The 22500-nt window shown below is 36.2% G+C and overlaps 4 protein-coding genes across 5 annotated transcripts in view; 2 read left to right on the top strand and 2 right to left on the bottom strand.

Annotated features, from left to right (window-relative positions):
• The window catches only part of srrd (SRR1 domain containing), a 2025-nt gene extending 424 nt beyond the window's left edge, over positions 1-1601 (bottom strand). The window contains exons 1-6 of the mRNA XM_043247196.1: positions 1233-1601; positions 1057-1097; positions 822-976; positions 649-747; positions 423-574; positions 205-250 (exon numbers count right to left, since the gene is read on the bottom strand). Of these exons, the coding sequence (XP_043103131.1) occupies positions 205-250; positions 423-574; positions 649-747; positions 822-976; positions 1057-1097; positions 1233-1372 (633 nt within the window). The 5' untranslated portion in view covers positions 1373-1601. The remainder of the gene's footprint in view (positions 1-204; positions 251-422; positions 575-648; positions 748-821; positions 977-1056; positions 1098-1232) is intronic.
• A 445-nt stretch (positions 1602-2046) lies between these two features.
• Positions 2047-12920, top strand: rad9b (RAD9 checkpoint clamp component B). 2 transcript variants are annotated; one of them, XM_043247825.1, is made up of 10 exons: positions 2048-2227; positions 2483-2548; positions 3305-3419; positions 3638-3737; positions 4266-4372; positions 4582-4688; positions 6150-6214; positions 6309-6410; positions 8696-8945; positions 9704-12920. In XM_043247825.1, exons 2-10 carry the CDS (start codon positions 2543-2545, stop codon positions 9818-9820), a joined length of 969 nt encoding a protein of 322 aa, XP_043103760.1. In that variant the 5' UTR covers positions 2048-2227; positions 2483-2542; the 3' UTR covers positions 9821-12920. The 2 variants fall into 2 exon arrangements, with proteins under 2 accessions (XP_043103758.1, XP_043103760.1); XM_043247823.1 differs by having other exon boundaries at positions 2047-2227; positions 2483-3419.
• Positions 9834-22500, top strand: part of cux2b (cut-like homeobox 2b) — a 165070-nt gene continuing 152403 nt past the window's right edge. The window contains exon 1 of the mRNA XM_043247822.1: positions 9834-9852. The gene's annotated coding sequence lies outside the window, so the exon portion shown is untranslated. The remainder of the gene's footprint in view (positions 9853-22500) is intronic.
• Positions 12733-21588, bottom strand: pptc7a (protein phosphatase targeting COQ7 a). Its single transcript, XM_043247826.1, has 6 exons — positions 21084-21588; positions 18399-18578; positions 16660-16858; positions 14849-14972; positions 14638-14767; positions 12733-14138 (listed from the first exon to the last, which is right to left on the bottom strand). The coding sequence occupies exons 1-6, from the start codon at positions 21283-21285 to the stop codon at positions 14080-14082; spliced, it is 894 nt and encodes a 297-aa protein (XP_043103761.1). The 5' UTR covers positions 21286-21588; the 3' UTR covers positions 12733-14079.

The following is a 22500-nucleotide window of genomic DNA, read 5'->3' as shown; positions in this document are numbered from 1 at the left end:
TTAGTCAAGGCTCGTGAGTCTTTGAGGAGGAAAAATGTAAACCTGCGGGGAAATAAAGCGCTCGTTTACGACGCGACACCTATGTGGTCAGCTTTTCCGACCGCGTAATAGGACTTTTATTTCCAAAGCGAGGATTTTATACTGAGTTTGTTATAAACGTGCATGAATCGTAACCATGTAAGGCCGGTTAGAAGTCAAGGATACGTTTGAAAGGAAGCTGTAGTCTCTCTCAAACTCTCTCTGAAGCATCCTAAGATTAAAAAAAAAAACTCAATTTGTTAAACGTGCACACAATTTTGCCTTTTCAGCAGCATAAATAGTCATAAATACTGAGACTGTAGGAGTGTTATATATTTTTATATAAAATAAGCTTTTTTTTAAATGTTATAACTTAGTTATAACTAATAATAATGTAAGCCCACCTCTCTTGAATGCCATGAAAACTGTTGCCAATTATAATAATTTTTGGCAATGTCTGAGGCGTCCAGTTTCTCCACAGCAGGTTGTTATACAGAGCCTTTCCACAATGCATCAGGTAAAACAGGGTGGGATGATAAACCCCTCGCTTTCCCTCCTGTTGCGGAAAACGAAGCTTAAAAAACGGAAAGCAGAACGCACGTCTTCGTTCACGCCAGTAGATGCGCGCACCTCGTTTTCGGTCAGCACGGTGAAGCCCAGCTCTTCGAGGGCCTCGCGCTCCGACTCGGAAAACACGGGGTCGTACACAGAACACCTGCCCGCCGGAATCTGAGGGGAGGGGGAATATGAGCAGAGAGATCGTTTGCATGTGCGTGATTTTTATATAGATGAAACGTTCGTACCTGCAGCGTCTCTAGCAGCAGTAACAGCATCGCAAGCTGATACCGGGCGGACGCGCAAGAAGCAAAGTGACCCAAACCGTAACACACGCAGTGCTGAGGAGAAACTTTTCCGTTCTGCTCTGAGGAGCCGGGAAGAAGACGCTCGGAGAGAAGATCTGAAGGTGGACATGGGAACGTGGTCATTGCAAATTGCGTTATTACATTTACAGAGGGCACAGCTGTAATTCAACCTCACCTTTCCACTCCATCCAGAAACCTTCTCCTCTAAGTTCATTCCTGTGAAGGGGGAAGGACATTTGAGAGAGTCGCAGACGATATGAACACAAGTCGTAACATAATTCGTGCACTTTCCCATTTTAAAAGAATACCACTCGTGTAATTTGTGATGGTGGCAGTCAGATGAACTCTCACGTGGCGTTTATTATCTTCTGCTTGTCCGGTTTGCAGTCAGACACCTGGTGTGAGTCTTGTTTGAGGTTTGAAGCTTGTTTTCCTCTTCTAGCAGCTCCTTTACGGCGCCCTGCTACCTGCCAGTCGTCGTTACAAGCCATTATGTCAAAAGCCTCTTCTTTCCAAAGAACAAGACCGTTTACAGACGGACAGCTCAAAATAAGCGATCACTATTTCCATATTAACACATTTTGTAGTTTTGTGGGCGCAAATGTCTCTATGATTAACTTTTAGCCGCCGGGACTTATATTTATGTCTACAAAACCACGTTAGTGTTTCTGTGTTACACTTTAATCGTTCCGGTCTCCCGCTGCTCTCAATATTTTCAGTTCCGATGTGGCTTTGCAGACAAAATAATAACCAACTTTTCATTTTCTCAATTTTTTAAAATGTATTCATTGACATGTGCGTATATGTATATAACATATTACATTCACATATTATATATAGTTATTTATATTCCCTGTTGAACCTTGTCGAGAATACGTTAAATGTCATGCGCTGTAATTTCTATTCTATTCTATTCTATTCTATTCTATTCTATTCTATTCTATGTTTATAAACCCGATAAACCCCTAAATCAAGTGTAATTGTCTGCAAGAACAAGAGCGCGCGATTTGTACACTAGATGGCGCGCGCTCGCTTTTTTCCCGCTCTTTAGCTCTGAGGTAAAAAAAAAAAAAAAAAAAAAAAAAGAAGCAGCTGTTTTTATTTTCTAAACTTTTCTCATAGGTTTTCTTTTATATATATATTTACGACGGGAAAATAAAATGAAGTGTGTCATCGAAGGCAACTGCATTAAAGGCAGGACAATTTTACTCAATGTTATATAAACAACTCGTTTTTTTTTTCTAGTTTTTTTTGTTAATAAATATCTCTGTTTAGTCTTTGGAAAAGCAGTTCATGCTCTGTCGAGAATTGGTGATGAAATATGGTTGGATCCACTGGAGAAAGGGGTAGGTCTAATATTATATTTTGGATATTTCATTGGTTGTCTCTTAAAATATAATGTGCTGCTTAGGTCAAATGACAAGGCACAATATTTAGCATTAAGTCTAAGGTTGTTAACATTATCGTTAGTTAATTCTATTCGTAAACATTAACTATCCATATTATTTGTCTCTCATTTCTTTCTCTAGTTGGCTGTAAGGACAGTAAACTCATCTCAATCGGCTTATGCCTGTTTCTGCTTCACTCCTCTCTTCTTCCAGCAATATACTCCTGATCCAGAAACTCAGAAAGACTCCGAAGCTGTAAAATGCAAATTAAACATGAAGGTACTGAACATTCGGGACCACAATGTTCTTGCAGGAGTCTTGCAGAATTTGGACGGTGACGTTACACAAATTAAAGCTTTAAAAAGGTGTTAAAAACATGGCCAAGATATAGCATTAAATGTTGCATGCGCTGCCAAAAATGATGGGTTTTTTTGCTAACTTTAAGGTAGACTAGAATGTAGTACTCTAATTATTTTTGTAGTATATACCATGTATATTCTGAATATGAGAACAAGTATTTGATGCACATATGTAATTGTAATAGGCTCCAGTCTCCAGTGCATTTAGACTTACTGTATACCAGAGCTCCTTTAAACTACATTAATGGTCCTACATTAATTAGATATTGTTTGTTTGTTATCAGGCTGATGCTGCACCCGAATGAGTTTGACTCTTTTAGCATGCACTGCCAAAAATGATGTTATTTCTCAATGTTTCGTCCGGGTTTCCAATACAAATATCCAAACAAGATGCATTTAATTTATGTGCAAAGTTAATATATAAAGTCTTGTTTTCTGAGAAATTTAACAAAATGACGTAAGTTTATACAACATGGCATGTAAACTAAGTTGCTTTAATTAATTCGATTTTCCGTTAGCAGGTACGTCTTTGGTATATAATAACTGGAAATCAAGATTTATGATTAATTCTGAACCAGGAATAATAATACCCAGTGCCTTAACTCATATCCGTCAGTATTATCCATTCATAGCACAGCATCTGCTAATCATCCAATGCTTTTTTAATAATTTTCAGTGTGTGCTTCCCCTGTTCCGCTGTGCGTCAGGGAGAGAGCGCAGTGTGGACAAATGTGAGATATCCATCAACATCCCAAACAGCAGGGTGATATTTCGGTTCCACTGCAGACACGGTTAGTTCATTTGCATGTGAAGTGCGTACTGAATCTGGTAGTGCTTTGACAGAGGGAGGAACAGATTGGTGTCGGCGGATGTAATCACAGGGTGACGGCACACTCCGCTGGACTCTCTTCTGTGGCGATGAGACGCTACAAATCATTTCCGTATTGCGTAATTCGTCACAACTTCTCACATTCGTCCTAATCAAGATGTTGTCCCTTGCGTGTTTTAGGAATAACAAAGACCTATAACTTGGGGTATCAGGAATGTGAAGCTTTGCAAGCCGTGTTTCCAGCTCACCTCTGTCCAAATGCCCTAATGGCCCAGTCCAAGTAAGTGCACACAGTATTGCTTTTTCTGAAACTCTTGTTTATTTATTTACATTATTTATATAAAGCCATTGGCTGTGTCTCAAAACCTGCCATATTAGGCATCATTTTTGGACACCCAAGCCTTTTTGATGCACATGCTGTCTAGTAATGCCGCACGATATTTTAAGGCACAATATTTTAGTTTCTAAACCCTTTACAGTAAGGTTGTGTTTATTAGCATTAGTTAATTACATTAGTTATTCGTTGAAAAATAATTCCAAAGAATGTATTATAATACGTCTTGATTAATTATCAAAACCAATGTTGTATTTGTTAATATTATTTAAAGGAGCTGATCTAATATGAACAACAATTAACAGTTATAACTATATTTTAATCATCTAATGGTAACAAAGATGAATAAATCCTGTAATATATATTTTTTTTCATTGTTAGTTAATGCATTAAATAATGATAATTAATGAGACCTTTGATGTTTAGTAGAATAGTCCAATTTATTAGCTAACTTAATTTTTGTTTCCGTCTTAGACTTTTAGGTGACGTTGTGATGCATTTCCCAGCTTCACAAGAAGAGGTCACTCTTTCCATTTCCTCTTTTAAAGTAACCTTAAGGACCTTTTGTGAGGAAGAAAATAGTAAGAAAACGTTTGCTAACTTTAAGGTAGTTCACTAGAATGTAGTACTCGAACTATTTTTGTAGTATGTACCATGTATATTGTGAATATGAGAACAAGTATTTGATGTAATTTTAAAAAGTGTCCTTCCATCTCCAGTGCATTTAGACTTACTGTATACCAGAGCTCCTGTAAACTACATGAATTAGATATTGTTTGTTTGTTGTCAGGCTGTATCAAAGGCATGAACACCGAGCTGATGCTGCACCCGGATGAGTTTGACTCTTTTCAGGTTGGAGAGGATTCAGCCGTGACCTTCTGCCTCAAAGAACTGAGGGTGAGCGGCATGCTTAAATACACAGAATATAAGCTGTTTGTGTTCCCATGCAAGTATGTTTTATTTGATGTGTTTGTTGGTGAGTGCCCGGGGATCTGCCATATTCATTTTTATTGCCATTTATTTCTGTCCTGCGATGTCCAGTAGTCGTTGTGCCTATCATATTCACCCAAGCGAGTTCAGAGAAAGTGTGTTAAGCATGGGAACTGAACAGACTTTTAACTCACAGCCAAGTGTGGTATTCTGAATCTGCATTAATAGCATTGCATTCTTATATAAATGCATTGCTTAAAGTTGGATTATACAAAACATCCAAAAAACGTTATGTGCAAAATGAAGATATGAAGTCTTGTTTCCTGAAAAATGTAAGAAAATGACAGTTTATACTCAAAACGGAAATCTGCCAAGTTGCTTTAAATTAATGATTTTATGATCGCTTCCATGATTTCGAAATTGTAATTCGTCCAATGTAAATGATAGTATCCTTGCGCTAAACCTTTGACCGTGATTTCCAGGGAGGTCTGGTGGCGGTGGATTATGCCCTGACAGTACCGACCCTGTTCACGTACGGCTTTGGCTGTGTGTCAGTGGCGTAACTTCTTGGCAGGCCACAGTGTATTTGTGTCAGTCATTGATGCAGTGGGACAGATGCTTGGATTCGAACCAGATAGCCTGTCACAATGAGTTACAGCACTGGACAGCACACTGTGGTCTGGACACACATGACTGACCTTCTCCTCATGCTCCTATTAAATGGGGTCAAATACATCTGTACGGATCAGTATGTCCCTTGTGTATAAAATGCTGTAGGAATCTCTTTTGACAGGTCTTAATTCTTAATTGTAATGCTGAAAAAAACTTTCAATTCCTTAATGTTTTTCACGTTTAATATGTTGCAACCTTATGTTAAACTGCTTTACTTGCTTGTTACCACACTTTGAGTGAAGTTATCCTGTGGCAAAATGTACTTATTATTACTTTAAAAAAAAAAATTGATTGTGTAGATAGATAGATAGATAGATAGATAGATAATAAACTAAACTACTTTAATTTGTGTAATATATAATTTATATATATATCATTAAATGTTTGTATGCATTATAATATATATAATAATATATTTTTATCTATCATGTCTATATAAAATGCTTACATGTTACGTAATTTTAATAATTGATAATAAATTTATATATAAAATATGTAACTTATTACTAATTATATAATAATAGGTTCTACAAATTTATTTCATATACATATATGTGTGTGTGTAAAATTTACATAATCATGAATCTGTTGTTTGTAATAACATTGTTAATAAAAATCATTAAATATATGTAAATAATGAAAATATTTGTTATTTACAGTATTATTAATTAATGTATTATATTAATTATAAATATTATTTCTAAATATTATTAATGTATAATTATTATTCACTGTTTGTTGTTATATTGTTTTTAGGGGCTGCTATCCTTTGCCGAGTCTTATGGTCTACCAGTGTCTAGCCAGTTTGGTGTGGCTGGACAGTAAGAATTTATTTGATACTACACCCACATGCATTCATCATACAAGCATACAGTAAGCATATAACACACAATTGTGCATTCTGATCTCTTTCAGGCCTATATCCTTCACTATAAAAGACATGACACTGGAGGCCCATGTTGTATTGTCCACCTTAACGGAACCAAACCATGAGAGCCCATCTCCATCTTCACCTAGGTATTTCATTTTGTCCCTAATATTAACATAATTCTATTTCTATAGGCACCGAGAGGGCATTGAGTTCAGTGACAGCTTTAGTGCTCTAGTCTTTCATGTCTCACATATATAGGGTAACACAGAACTAGAGCTGTGACATGCTAGCCTGTCTGTAATTAACACTGTAGCTCATCCAGTCCATACAATGATGTCACTGAAGTTGCCTCGCCTCCTCGTGGAGTTTGTGCATATCAGTGTTTCTGTGTGTTATTCTCTAGCAAAAAACAAACAACTGGGTCACCTGTTGCGTGCGACTTACGTCACTGTTGACTGTTTAAACAGTCTACCTGCAATAATTAATGCCATCACAAGCTAAAGTAAATAAAAACTCTTGATTTTTTTCATCTTTGATTTTGAAAGGTCAGAGGGGTTATTTGCGTAGATGTCAGCAAAGAAGTTTAGATTAAAGTCTGTCATTCAACAACAAGACCGTTTATGTTGGTACTTAGTTGAGAAATTGTTTAAATAATTATAATAATTGCATATATAAATGATCTTATATGAATTTATATGTATTTATATATACTTTTAAATGTAGTAGATGTATATATTAAATATATTATTTATTTGGTATATATGATTGAAAAATATATATTTAAATGTTTATAATATATACAATATTTAATTTTATTTTAAATGATAAATACATATGAATTGTATGATTATAATATAATATATAATTATATTACTGTAATAATAATAATAATAATAATATAAATTTAAGTAATAGGTATAATTTTACAATTTGAATAAAATTATAAACATTAGTATTTTAAATATTAAAATAAATATTAACATCTAAATAAAAATAAATAAAAATGATAGTATAATGTATAATCTAATTATATAATAAAAAATAATTAAATCTACAAATGTTAACAATTGTATAAAAATACAATATACAAATATGTTACGACATATATAACATACAAATATGTTATATATATATAATGATTAAAAAGTTATATTGTTTGAGTATTAATTAGTGCAGATCAAATTGTCAATGACCATTATGAAGTTTTACACTTTTATTTAGTAAATGTTTAATTTAATGCATCTTGGAAATGATGAGGCCCCTTAAAAAAAATTGCATAAATATTTGAATGAATGCAGACAGCAAAAAGAAAGACAAAAATTTGGAACGACATACTGGTGACATAATGCTCTTTTTGAGTAAATGAGATCATTTTACTAAACAGTGCCCAAATTCCCTTATATTGGAGCAGATAACCAGATCCTGGGTAACTCAAAACAGTTGTTGTAGTTGCTTTGCTGTCGCGTGCAGAAGAGCGTTTGTCCTGTGGGCCGCAGTTTTGGTACGGGGCCAAATCTGAACATGGTAATGGCCCGACCCCCCCGGAGCGCGATTCACATATTCAGAGGCATGCATTCATCTTTTTTTTCACACACCCTCCCCCGCTGTCGCCATGTGACTTGTCCCATCTTTCTTTTGCCTCTGCTGTCCCTCACACATTCCTGCACGTGTTTCGTTACTCATAGCACTTACATCACAGGCTTTGGCGCAAACTCTTTGCCTTCAGGCACACATTCAGTAAAAATGTTTTCACCCATTTAAAATAAATTGCTAAATTTTAAGTCATTTAGTATATAAATAAATAAAAGTTAAATAATAAAAGTTTTATTATACGAGAGTTCCCCCTTTCATTGCTAGAGTATTTTATCAAAATGAACTTTAGATGAATCTATTAAAAACTAAAGTAAAACTCATGAAGCAAAACTTAAAGAAAGCAAAACTTTAAGAAGATTTGCATTAGCTATTTCTGGAATTTGTTTAAAAAATTCTAAAAACATTATATTATATATTACAAAATAAATATTTCAGTAAATAATTTAAAATAGGAAAAAAAAATTATACAGACAAGTATAATTTGTCTGTTTAATATATAATGATATATATATATATATATATATATATATATATATATATATATATATATATATATATATATATACACACATATATCCTTCTTGATTCCTATTTCTTATTTCCTTTTTGTTTTGTTTTATGGTGCTTGTCTGTTAAAAAAAGGCTAAGAAATATTCAATATTATACCAAGCCAATATTAAGTTTAATGTTTACAGTTGTTGTAATAAGTTTCAACAGTTCAATCGAATCAAAGAATTGAATGGAAAAGAAACCCCCTCAAAAATGTGAATTCATTTGGCATATGTAAAATAATTACATTTAAACTTCAACAGCAGCTTCAACAACAACTCTTTTTCAGGGATGACTGTCCTGTCGATGTCCCCAAGACCTCCACAGCAGAAGTCTCCGCATGTGTAGGCCCTATGGAAACAGAGGTGTGTGTAGCTGATGGGGAACAGGTGGCTTCCAGCCAGGGCAGTGAGGTTTTTAATCCAACCCTTCATATGAGGAAGATGATTCAGCTTCAGACACCTGGAGAGATCCTGCTGAAGCCCAGACTGGCGTCTGAATCAGCCTTAACTACACCAGTGACACCAGCCACGTTTATGGTTAGTGTCTTCTATCAGACAAATAATAAATTGCATATCAGGGCTAAATTCTTTTTTTTTTGTGCAAAGGATGATATTTTGAAGAAAGTTTGTACTGAGGCTGTTTTAGGTAGAAAAATTAAATACCATGGTAATGATACTATGGTCAATGATGACCCAGGAAAGCCTGGTTACAAACTTTCTTCAAAATATCTTCCTGTTCGGCAGAACAAAAAAAATTTATAAAATTTTTATTTTTGTGTGAACTATTCCTTTTCATTTATCATTTGAACATCAAATAAACCTAAGTTGCTTCAGTCTAATATGTGTTCGTCTTGAATTATCACTAACAATTTTTATTCATTTTGAATTTATTTACTTTATAAAAAACTGTAGACAAATTTTACAGAAAAACAGCTGAATTTGTACTTTCAAATTGTGCTAAAAGTGAACAAAATATCAGTACGACAACAAAAGGCATGTACAAAATGTTTCTACAGCAAGTTTTATAATATTGATAATTTTGATCATCTTTAAAACAACTGTCCAAAAAAACCGTTTCAGGTATTTAAGCAGAAACATATAGATGAACCGATCATTAATATCATAAGAAACATAAAGTCAGTCATGTGTGTTCAAACCAAATGTCTTTCTGCGTTCATTTATTCATTAATTTATCATTTTATTAGATTTTTTTTTACATGTATGTAATGATGCAGCTACAGTTTGGTCAAAATATCTCAGATGTTTGCGTTTACAACTTAAGTGTCTGGTTTCAGATCCGCTCCCTGCTTTTCGGAGCTGTATACACTGATGTTGTGGACAGTAAAACAGCTGATTTACGCAGCCTGGCCTGTGCCAGTGACACAGAGGAGGACGGAGGAACAGAGGAGTGACTTGGTTAACAACGTAAGCTAACGTGATACAGGTAACACCTACTGAAAGAATGCATGGACTACTGCATGATGAAGCCTACAGTAACTCAGTAGATTATAAAGGCAATCCACGGTGTGTTAACACAGTTCTGCTGTTTATTTTAAGGCTAATATGTTTTCAGCTTTTTTTTTTATATATATTGCTGTCAAGGCTATCGCTAGGTCTTGTTAGGGCACATCTTGTATTACTTTACTAATGTAAAAAAGGTTTAAATTAGCTGCTTGCTTCTGTTTCTGTTCTTACACAAATATCTTTTGTAATGTAAAAACGTTTTTCATGAGTTAAAACTGTTCTTGAAGAGGTGAAAGGAAAACTTTAGGAGGGTAGTAAAGCAGGGCAAGTGGGGCACAATCACTTTCTGTTTCAAAGCTGAGGAATGTCTACCTAAACACACAGTTCAGATGAGTTCGGTCACCGTGGAGAAGATAAATCAAAACTTCAAAACAAACACATTCTCGAGGTTTGAAGGACTCCATGTTCTGTGTCCACCGATGAGTCAGAGGAAGCTTTGACTCACTGCTATAAAATGCTGCTCGAGAAACGATCGTTATATAAGACTGCAGCATTAACTGCTATCGTACACATACCTCGCCACATTTGTCCAGAAAAAGCCTTGCGCTTTGTGTGACTGTTGACTGAAAAAATGTCAGTTAGCAGCTTGACAAATCAGATCATGTCAGAGTTCAGCTGGACAGCCGTGCAAAACAGAATAACTTCATTTAGCTCACATTTTAAAGGCATTTTGTCATTTCAGCTCGTAATGTGATGGTTCAATCTATCTCTATTGCATTAGTTCATGCTCATGTCTGGGGTCACAACCATTGCTGGTTTTGTTGATTGCTAAGAAACAAAGTTCATCTCCAGCCATTTACTGGTGGTGGTAATGTGCGCGGTATATCAGGCTTTCATGCCCTTTGTAACAATTTACACCATAAAACCGCATGCTGTTGAAGTTACACTATAAAATGTATACGCCATTCTAACTTTTCTGCTCTTCAGATGGACACATTCTACCAGTGGTCCACATATAGATGAATATTTGCTGAAAATATACTCATCCTAAGGCTACTCAAGATGTAAATAAGTTTGCTTCTTCATCAGATTTGGAGAAATGTAGCATTGCATCAATTGCTCACTAATGGATCCTCTGCAGTGAATGGGTGCCGCCATAAAAACATCACAATAATCCACACCACTCCAGTCCATTAATCAACACGTTGAGAAGTGAGAAGCTGCATGTTTATAAGAATATAAGAACACTCCTTAGCCTCATTTTCCAACTCCTCCAGAGTTAAAAAGTTGAGTTTTATAGTTTTTTAATCTATTCAGTTGATATCTGGGTCTGGCGATAGCATTTTTAGCATAGATCATTGAATCTGATTAGACCAGAAGCATCTCGTTTAAAAAGAGTTTTTTTTCAAAACAGGACTCTTCTGTAGTTGCATTGTGTACTAAGGCCAGTGGAAAATGAAAACTTGTGATTTTCTAGGCTGATATGACTAGGAACTATACTCTCATTACAGCGTAATAATCAAGTAACTTTGTTGTCATACCATGGCCTTCAGCAGTTGGTAACTGATGGACTGGAGTGGTGTGGATTACTTGTGAATTGTTGTGATGTTTTTATCAGCTGTATGGACTCTCATTCCGACGGCACACATTTACTGCTGAGGATGTACTGGTGAGCAAGAGATGTAATGCTACATTTCTCTAAATGTGTTCCCATGAAGAAACAAACTCAAACAACGTCTTGGATGGCCTGAAAGTGAGTCTGTCTTCAGCAAATTTTCAGTTTAGGGTGATCTATATGTTTAACAAATTTGAAATCACTATAGAACTAGATCAAGAGAAAAGAGGCGGCTACTTTTCTTCAGGTGGCCTGGAAGATTCATCCGATGGGGTAATCCACTTAATTCATCAGGGTGCAAATGGCTTGTGTGATTAGAATAGCTACTGGTGTCTGTGTGGGTTGTAGACATCACTGTCCTGCGTGTGACATGCTGATGCTATACTTCAAACAAAAACTGTTAGCTTCATTATTATACATGCCTCTTGTGAAATTCATATTGAGATTACATGCAACATTTTACTCTTTTAAAAATACATTTGTCACACAGCAGGGGCGTCATTTATAAAGCATTCATACACTCAGATTTGATCCTAGAGTGTGTGTACACTTAAATCATATTTGTAAAAACTGGCTTTGATATGGAAAAGTGCTTAGATTCACGTCTGTGTCTGAGCAGATGTATGCACTTTTTCTAGTTGAAGTAGGCCTACTGCAGATTTTCGAAAGTGTAAACTGTTTTTGCAGCTTTCTGTTCTAAAGTGAAGAATTTGGAGGATGATAGTTTTTTTTATGTTTTAATTTGTTTTAAGTCATTTACAAGGCAGAGGGCTAAAGCGATTAATATGTGGGAAAGTTCAAAATAATTTGCAATTCAGATTTTTGACATCTAAAAAAATGTCTACATTCATTCTATGAAAAATAACTTTTAGGCTTGAACTCTTCATTTACTGATTGTTTTCTTAAACACAGAAACAACTAAACTAGTTTTTCTAATCTTTTTGTATTCTATCCATTCTTTTTATTTATTATACAATTAACAAAAACAAAAAAAGGCCTCTTACAATAGCTTCCTCTTTTTCTATTCTCTCTGTTCTTTTGATTTATTACATATTTAAAAAAAAACCCTTGCAACGTTTTGTGTTAGGCTAACTGATATCATTGGTCATATATATTTATCAAATTAAAAACAACCATTGACAGCCTCTGTGACATTATCACAGAGCATAATATACTCTTCAATTTAATGTCTACTCTAAAACAGAGAAACAGTAATTTACTTTGAAAAACTTTGACCCACAGAAGTTATAAAAATATAACTTTATTAGATCATTTGATCCATGACATACCCACGGAAAGCATTCACAGATGCTAGCATTAGCTTTGTGCGTAAACACCTTGAGGGATATTTTAAAATTAAATTTTACAAAAAAAAAAAAAAAAAAGCAAGAAAAATATTTTAACACAGAATCCACACAATTATCAAATATATTCTCATATACATCTGTTGTGTAATAGCCTACACTTTACAAATGCATACATGTCATAAATATACAGCCGGTTGTCCAAATATCTACACATCGTAAACGTTCCTCTCACATACACACACACGCACACACCACAAGCATGTGAACCTCTCAAAAGTGGTTTAAGTGGGACTGCTTTTCCTCTCGGCACATCCCACAATCCCTTGCAGTCTGTTGTACTGCTGTAATTATGTTAAAAACTCAAAAAGTTGGAGTAATACTGTTTTAAATTAATAAATATTAAAGGAAAAGGTTTCCGTCATCCCAAGCAAACTGTAATTTGCCCTCTACTTTTAATCACTTAAAACACCCATCCAACTCTGATTTTGAGTAATGAGAACTTGTTCTGCCTCCCCTAATTAATATCTCAAAAGAAAGGCATTTCTATGGTTGATTGTTAACTTTGACAGTATTTCGATGTTGTTAAGCTTCATGATCTATTACTGTAAAGTTATGCCTCGAATGAATTCCCAATATACTTCCCAAAATACAAACTCTTCATTAGCTAGTGAAAAGTCTGTAGTAGTCATTCGTGCCTATCAACTTCACATCTCAGCTGGCATTCAGTCAATGGCTATCCAGAGGTTACAGATCGGGTGTCTTTTTAAATGGAAAGTAAAGAGGCAAAACGTGCCATCTCAAGACTCGTGTAACTTGAGCACATGTCTCATTGGCCTTTTGCAAACACTCCTACTGCATGACACCCCCATGTTCTTCTTGATACAGGAACTTTCTTTTTTGGGATGCCTGTCCCTAATCAGATTGTTATTCCTTTCTTGCTCATTCCTTCTCCATTTTTGGCCTCACAACCTTATCATCACCAACTAATTCATCACTGGCCGACAGAAACGCTAGCGATTCTTACTGGAGAAGTGTTCAACACCAGTTGTAGCCCTTGTCAAACACAACTCCATGTTCACAGTCCGTATCAAGGTTGTCTTTGACTTTAGCCCGAAGACGACATCATTTAAAATATGGTCTAGTAAGGCCGAAGAATCCAAGGAACAGATGTGGGCTGCCAGAAACAGAAAACTCAAACAGCCCTCAATCCTGCCAGCAGGAAACAGCCGCCAGTCCAGTGACTGAGGAAGACAACAAGAGAAGCATTTTGCAGCCCTTGTGAGCATTAGTCTGTGTACTCTGCTACAATTGACAGCAGAACAGTGATGTCATCTGGTTTTCCTCCTTTGGAAAGAAAACAGAGGAAATTTTGTCAGGCAAATGTCAACATTTTTAAGATTTACTAAACATTTGCAAACTTGTGCCATTGAATGCCGCATCGGTTAGCTGTGTAAAAACGCATTAGTGTAATAATGAATTTAATTCACTTAATTCAACTAAATGAAAAACTAAATTGTTGCTTTGGCAACTGACTAAAATATTTGATTTTTTTTTTTAAGGTAACACTTAATGATAATGAACATTAATATTTTTTGTTTAGATACAGTAGAATTTTTACAGGTATTTTTTATTGTTAATTTAAATTAACTTATTTTGGCCGAATTAAACATTTTTCTAAGGTTTTACTCAGTTGCCCGTTATTTCATTTCAAGTAACTTTTTTTTTTAAAACGCATACACTCTTAATGCCAATGATGGCTATTAATAGCAAGACCATTATCTCACAGAAAACCATAAAGAGAAAGCAAGTCATGCAAAAGCCTCTCTGTATGTCTATATCTCACCTCTGACATTCAAGCCATTATCGCAGGCAAACTGTGCAAATGGAGACATGTAATTGGGGTCGTATGCTAGAACATGGGCCTGTTCTGCAATGCTCTTGGCTGTTTGCTGGATGCTTTCATAGTTGGTATTCTGAAAGCAGAAATTTGTATTAGTGCTGCTGGAGGACAGAAAAGTGGACAGAAGGAAGTGTTGTTCATAGATGTTTGATACCTTGAGCTTTTTGAGTTCTTGTAAAATCATATAGTCTGGCATGTTGTCAAAAAGTCCATCTGTAGCTGTGAGTATGATATCACCCAACTGGACATCGAAGGATGAGCTATCGGCAGCCTCGGGGCTGTGCAAAACAAGAATAGAAAATTATTACCTAGAAATGCAAGTAAACTTTCAATAGTTCAGTCATAAAATTTGATATTCTGGATTTGACAGCTGACATATGTGAAAAAATCAAACATTCAACTCTCAGGAACACAGTGACCCATCAAAACCTACTCCATACATTATTGAAAAGTGTTAGAAGCCCTAATATAAGCACTGCTGTTTGCTGACCATATTTAGGAGCACAAGTTTAGAGAAATAAAAGCAGTTTCAGTCTAAGAAGCTTATGGCTTGATCCTCATTACAGTATAAAGCACGCAGAATCAGCTGTGAAGTGTCGTGTTCTGTTCCAGGAAGTCTGCGACAGACGCTATGTACACTGACTCTACGAATACACTGGCTGTCTTTCCCTCCGTCTGTGCCAGATCGGCAAGCTAGTCCCAGGTCATGCGATTTAAACATGATACTTATTTTGGAAAAAAAATTCAGAGACATTAAGAAGTGGAAACAGTTCTACATTGAAACGGATTAAGATTCAGACCCCACTAACTGAAGAATACCCTTTCATTAGCTCATCTGTCAAAGAGAAAGTAACTAATGTCAGGATTTACAGAGGCCATGCTAAGGTCGTCTCCATTAGCTCCATTGGCAAGATTTAAACTGACAGGATGTAGCTCAGAGCGAGAAGAGTCCAACAACACCGATTAACTGTGATAAAATCACTGTAATATACTGATTAAGGGTCATGTTTACCAGACACTGATCAGACATGTTCTTTGGCAACCTTTAGTGAATATAAAACACAGGGCTTCAAGAGTATTCAAAATGAAACCGGAAGTGCTTGATCCGATTACCAAAACCCAAAGCATGCAATTTAAATAAGTATACTTTTCAGAGTACAGCATGCCATTGTGTTCATTTATGCATGAGCAGCTCATTATCATGTTGTTTTAGAGTCTCACAGTAAATGCTGTGAGAGAATTTTTAAATCACATACGTGCATTTCATGTTACAGGTTAAAGAATGCAGGATTACAAATTACAGGATCAGATGATGTTAAGTTAAACGTGTTGAACTCTAAACAAGCGGGTGATATAAATCACATAATCTTTTCAATCATGCAAATTGCATTGTCCCAGGACTGTGTTTACAATTTACTAAATTTTACAAACGTGGCACTTGTTTTTTGTTGTTGTTGTTGTTGTTGTTAGTTTCAGTTAATCATTGCAAATCAAATAAAAAGCATGAAATGTGAATCTAAAATATTTTTTAGTGATCAATTAATAAAAAGAACTCAAATATTCAATATTTTAAATAATATTGAGGTAGTAGAGTTAATGGCTATAAGCAGTTAAGCCAATAAGTAGCAGCTTAAAATTCTGTTTAAAGTATATAAACATGCACAATATAAAATTTTTCTTATGACAGTTTAAGCTGTTCTGATCTGAAATAGGTGCAAAAAGATCATTACATATCCTAAACTTCAACAGTTGACATTGCTGTGTTCACACCAAGTGACTCATTTCTCACCAGGAGGAACCGCTAATCCAGTCGAGTTAATAACCAGGCTCTCATAGTGAGGACCTAATCATGCTCTCATACTGACAACCAGAGGATTATGCCTTGCTCGCGTCTAGCTTGGGGACTCAGTGCTGTTGCATAATCAGAAAGCGAGAGGAAAAAGTCACATAAGCTAACGGTCTCACCTGTCACTGAGGACGGAGCCCTCTGCCTCAGGTGGGGCGATAGAGAGCTGGAAAGGGGTGTTGAAGTAGTGCTGCTGTTCATCAGACCTGTGGACCACCTCTCCACCTCGAACCACCAGAAAGCCAGAGTCTCCCAGGTTTGCCGTGTGTAGCCGGTGACTCTGCCTGTCTAGTACCACGATACACGCTGTACTGCTTCCTAAAAGACAAGAAAGAAATGTAGTCACATCATAGGTACAACAAATTATGTTTGTTTCCTTCTAAATATAACCTTCTGAGCCACAATATATTAATAATAGGAATCAACCTTCTCAAAATCATTTACTTTATTTGGTGTTTCTAGTGTAACTTTGTTTTTAAACTTTCGTTTTTAGGTTTTTTTCCCCCTCCTACTTTGTAACATTTGTGTTTTCAGTCTGACTGACCTTTCAAAAACAGCCTGTAAATCTCTTATGCTATATTATAACCAAGTCTTTGTCATTAGTTGTCTTTCAGGACTTGTATTTTTTTTTTGGAAATTCTTGATTGATCTAAGCTTATGCATCTGTTTTTGAATGATAAAAAAAGGCATCATTTGTGGATCATTTTGGCACTGTTTATTCAAAAACTGAGGTGCATTTGTTCAGCTCAATGAGGCCTATGATCAAGCAGTTTCAAAAAGAAATACCAAACCTGTGTACAACAAGCACAGCAATGTGGGAAAAGAATGATTACAAAAGTTACTATTACAGTTATTATAACAGTTCTTCACTCCAAAAGGTGGTTTTCACAGCAATACCAATACAAACTCTTTTAGTTTCACTTTTTAGTGATAAGTTCTTAAGAGTTATTTTCTTAGTGTGAAAAACATTACTAATAATCTAAAGAACACTATAATTTTTTTTTACGAAATATACATTGAATGCAAGGATATAATATGCTTTTCATGGAACCACTGATGCCAATAAAGACCTTTATTTTTTAGAGCGTTATTTCTAAACAGGCGAAATTTTCCTTTAAACAGGCCAAACCACAAAAAACTGCCGTTTAGCTTTGAATCTGTGCAGATTTACCAAAATCCAATCTTGTGACCCAGTACACTCCGTTTGTGACTCATCCAGCCTTCAGCGTGTTTTTGAGAGCAGCACGCTGTACAATGACTCATTTATGTCCATTATATTTTAGTTATGCCTTTGATCTCATCCTGAGAAAAACGAGCCAAGGCCCTTCCCAAAAACCAAAACCATTTTTCCTCCCAAGTCAGGAAAAATAAAAACTCCTAGAACATTACATCCTTACCGCAGTTTTATGGCATATCCGTGTGTACGGTCTCACATGTCTGTGCATGTAGAGTAAAGTAAGCTCACATTGCACGTGAACACCTTAAGCAGGAATGATAGTCTGACGCTAGAGTTGCATCACAGTCTGTGGACACTTGAACTAGATATGTTGCAATTGTAATGATAGAAGAGAGGAATTTTAAGTGTGCAAAATTAGTTGGTCCTCAGTCGGAACACAAGTAAACTTTGTTTTGTAGTGAAAACATGACGCAGCTGATTACGCAAGCATTTTAATGGAAGCGAACAGAACACCAAACTGAGCGACCGCACTTTAATTGAAGCCAGAGCATAATGCTGCGATCCTATCTCTTTGCTGCATTTAACTGGAAATTCCATTGTACGGCATTGTACATCACTTCCATTTTGTAGCTTGAAATGAATTCACCGCATAATCTATAATCTAAAGATGAATGTGCTCACCTAATAGCGGTACTTTGTTCTGAAGTAGCTCATAATAGCTGGTGGTGAGGATCCCCACTGGGTTGCTCGGCACAAATCGTCCTTCTTTAACCAGCCTCTCACACGTCCTCATGAGCGTCCCAGAGAACTGAGAGGGATCAACCCCATAGTCACGCCAGCCGCCTACTCCATCAGCCACACCTGTAGGTCATAGAAAAGACCAAAAACATAAGAAAGATGTATTTTCTAAATGATTCAACAACACAAATATCAGCTATTTTGCATCTGTTTTGAATATCACTAATATTTTACAGACTTAAAACATAGAAAACAAAAAAAAAAGATTTAAATGAACCAAAAGTAACATTTAGAATGTTACAAAAGAGCCTACATTTCATAAATTGTTACAATAGAAAACAGTGATTTCAAGTGTAATATTTCACACAATATTGCTGTATTTTACTGTATTTTTAATCCAAATAAATGCAGAAGAGATTTTTTTCGGGAAGTTTCTATCAACAAAATAAATTAAATTATGTTGTGACGCATACAATTATTTCTACTATGATTATATGACTTTGACCAGATTTTTAAGGTGATCAAGAGACAAAATCATTGTATGTGTACCCATCTTCCTGAAGGGAAAACCTGTTTACCCACAAAATGGAATATGTATTTATATATATATTAATCAAATTAAATGAGCTGCAAGATGCACCAATCTTGAATACTGAGAAAGCAAACATTTATGGCCTACACCCCACTGATGGCATGTGCATATCCAAATCTGTCCAGCAGACAGGGAATTTTCCCTACAAAACTCTCCCAGCTCTCCTACTGACAGACAATGAGCAGGAACCCTCGTTTGTGACCATACAAGGCAAGTCCCCTCACACCGACCTGCCTCCAATATAAAAGCACCTCTGGGATTTCCACAGCTAGATTTTATGGCCTAAAGTTGCACGAAAGTCTCGGTTCTTGCTTCTTACTGCCATTTCAAAGACCGGAGGCCATGACAGAACCCAGCCCATGTGTCTGAGCTGCAGAAAAGGAATTATATCCTGGGTTAATTGGACTTGGACATACGGCTGTCCAAGTAGGCCTTGGCAGATGTTAAGAGACCTTCTAACGCGTGTCCATTTGTAGGCGTACTTCTTCTGAGTGGGTTAAACATCAGACTAAACAGGTGCAAGAAGGACTAATCAACTCTGGAGACTTACTAAAAATATACAACGTCTACAAATCTAAATAATTAACTTATTCCAAAATGAAGAATTCACTTCGCAGATCTTCAAAGAATGTTAAGCATGGCCATTATTCAAGACAAAGAAAGACTGAAGCCCTGATTTGTGGTTTTCAATGTCCATCTTTTGTATTACACCCACATCTTTCAGATGGACTTCCTTGTAACTAAATAGTGGGTTTGGTGTTACATACAAACTAATGTGCACTCTTGATAACCCCAACGGTTCAAATTCTCAGGTTACAAACAATGTTAGAATGTAAAAGGTCTGTTAAGTTATGGGGTAGTATTAAAAATCATAGAAAATTCCAGCAGCTATAACAAGTCAACTACTTTTACTGCTACCCATGTATACATTTTAATTATGCCACTTTGAGGTGTCACGCTATGTGTGGCCTAACACATTAATTCTTTTTAATATCGTATCTCACTTTGTGCTTATAACCCTCCATATCGCAGTACAGAAATGACTGTGTAGTGTTTTTTTTTTAACAGTAGCTAAAACAGTTCAGACCCTCCAGTCACAGTAGAAACAGACTCCCACTCGTTTTATACTGTATTATAGTTTGCTGACAGTTGCTGCTATTCTGGAATCATTTCTATTGCAGTAGTAATTGTACATATTTATTTTCAAGGCAACAAGCATGAAAAATAAAAATATATATAAAATATAATTGTTTTTATATTATTTTATTATTTTTAATATTATTATTATATTTTTCAACACACACACTTTTTCATATTCAAATAAATATTAACAAATAAAAAAAGATACAAAAATAAAAACGCCAAAAGGTGAAAAATAAAGAAGCAAAACATTTTTTTCCCTTCTAATGTAATAATTAGGTGATGAAGTAATTAATTACTGGGAGCACTTTATAAACTAAATCGACAGCACTCTAATGACAATTTCTGCAATCAAAATACTGGATAATTTCAGTGGGTTTATGGAACGCGTCGTTCCTAACGCTACTGACGTCACAATGGAAAATGATACTTTGTTGCAAGCAACGTTGATTCAAAATTCCATTCAGAACGGTTGCAAACGGCAGTCAGACGTCACTGTTACAACGTTCTAAAAGAACCGTTGTGTTTTAATCATTGTTCGCCATTATTGATAGTAACATTAATAAATATGATATGAATATTTATAATAAACTGCACATTTATCGTGTAATAACGTTTTTTTGAAACGGCATTATTTCCTGTATTATAATAAAACACATCAAAGAGAAAGATTAGCGATAAAGTAAGAGTAAACCGGTTCGTGCTAATAACTGACGTGTATACAGTATGATGGTCATAAAGGCTTTTGTTGAGGCACCTAGAGGCCAGCGACGTGCGACAGTTGTGACGTCAGAAGCGATTCAACCACGACGATACTCGACCAAACTAGTTCTCCCAAAACAAAATATCTGCGCGTGTGACACAAAGAGCCCTCGATCGTTTTAATCACGACATACCTAACACATCAGCAGATCTGTGCCGGGCTATGAAGCACGCGTCGTCCCCATAACACATCCCTTTCTTCAAGATCCCCTTCCGAAAATCCTTGCCGAAGCCGAAGCTGGCGGACACCAGGCTGTAATCACGGCTGTCGGTTTGAGAGAGTCCGCCGATGACCGCTCGGGCCACCAGTCTACCGTACGAGAGAACGGACAGCATCACCCCCGGACTCCGCTGCAGGGGTTAGTTTGGGTTAGTTAAGACTACCAACAACAGATCCGCGGGCTCGAGATGACGTCTGGAGGTGTCACAACAAGAGAAGAGCATCCGCGGTGTCAATCGGGCGTTGCGATTCCCGCCGTCCAGAAAATTCAGCCGTCCATATCGATCGATCCGATGCGATTCAGAACGTCCAAGCCGATCCGGGGTTTCTCGCGCCGAGCCCCATCGTCGCGCGCTCCGCTCGCGTGTCAGCTCGTGAACTGCTGCCGAAGGCCGCGACGCGACTGAAGTCTTGTGACTGCTTTGACGTCAGACGCCGTTACGCAACCCCTGTACCTTTAATGGAGTATTAAAAAAAAACATTTAAATGGAGACCAGCGAAAGAGAGTTTGCACAGGCAAATAAGACGTGCACGTTAAACCTGTTTACGCTGTGCACGATTTTGTATCAAAATTAGATTTAACTACAAATAATAAGACAAATAAAAAGCATATTCTTACGAATATTGCAGATTACAATATTTGTGTTTTTGCAATGCTGCAGATATAACTGAGCGTCTTGATATTACAGCTCTTTACTTGGTCAAATTTAAAACATTCAGATTGTGTTCGTCATGTTTTATATAGTTTAACATTTTTAGTTTATTTAGGATAGGGCGTTTGGAGGTGTGACGTGTGTGCCAAAAGCTTTACTCTGAAACAGCTTGTGGTTTCAGTCACATCAGGACATGGTCCGGGAACATGGACTTACAAACCTCTGGTTAAAGGCCAGCTTTTGAAGATCTCAGCACGTGTTAGTTGAACTTGGCTGAACCAAAGATTGTTCAAATACACGCACTAGATTAGCGCTGGGTCCGATGCTGCTTTTAACATTATTTACTTGTTCTTGAGAGAGATAAAGCTGTACTGGGTGATAATGGGGTTATCTGTTGGAAAGGTGGTAGGAAATGGGAACTCTTAGTCTTGCGGTTCATAATAGCTCCCACCTATTTCGAATTGAGTTGTTATGGTGTGTTATGAAACTATGAATAATGTAAGGCTTTGTCGCCATCTAATGGTCGTACTCGCGCAGTACATTTTAAAGAAATAAGATTCCTCGGATACATGACAAACTTGTCTGTTATCAACTTGATATATATGTATGTGTGTGTGTGTATATGTATATGTATATATATGTGTGTGTGTGTATATATATATATATATATATATATAT

The sequence above is a fragment of the Puntigrus tetrazona genome, chromosome 8 (assembly GCF_018831695.1).
Source record: "Puntigrus tetrazona isolate hp1 chromosome 8, ASM1883169v1, whole genome shotgun sequence".
NCBI classification, from domain to species: Eukaryota; Metazoa; Chordata; class Actinopteri; order Cypriniformes; family Cyprinidae; genus Puntigrus; species Puntigrus tetrazona.
This window is presented reverse-complemented; position numbering and strand designations above follow the sequence as displayed.

What these genes read in the sequence shown, in the direction of transcription:
- rad9b (XM_043247823.1), top strand. Translation starts at nt 3,188, where the DNA reads ATGATTAATTCTGAACCAGGAATAATAATACCCAGTGCCTTAACTCAT. An exon ending in TCTGCCTCAAAGAACTGAGG is followed by an intron (nt 4,689 to 6,149) that starts GTGAGCGGCATG and finishes TATTGTTTTTAG; the next exon opens with GGGCTGCTATCCTTTGCCGA. An exon ending in TGACACCAGCCACGTTTATG is followed by an intron (nt 8,946 to 9,703) that starts GTTAGTGTCTTC and finishes GTCTGGTTTCAG; the next exon opens with ATCCGCTCCCTGCTTTTCGG.
- pptc7a (XM_043247826.1), bottom strand. Translation starts at nt 21,285, where the DNA reads ATGCTGTCCGTTCTCTCGTACGGTAGACTGGTGGCCCGAGCGGTCATC. An exon ending in GAACAAAGTACCGCTATTAG is followed by an intron (nt 16,859 to 18,398) that starts GTGAGCACATTC and finishes CTTGTCTTTTAG; the next exon opens with GAAGCAGTACAGCGTGTATC. An exon ending in GGCTCCGTCCTCAGTGACAG is followed by an intron (nt 14,973 to 16,659) that starts GTGAGACCGTTA and finishes TGTTTTGCACAG; the next exon opens with CCCCGAGGCTGCCGATAGCT.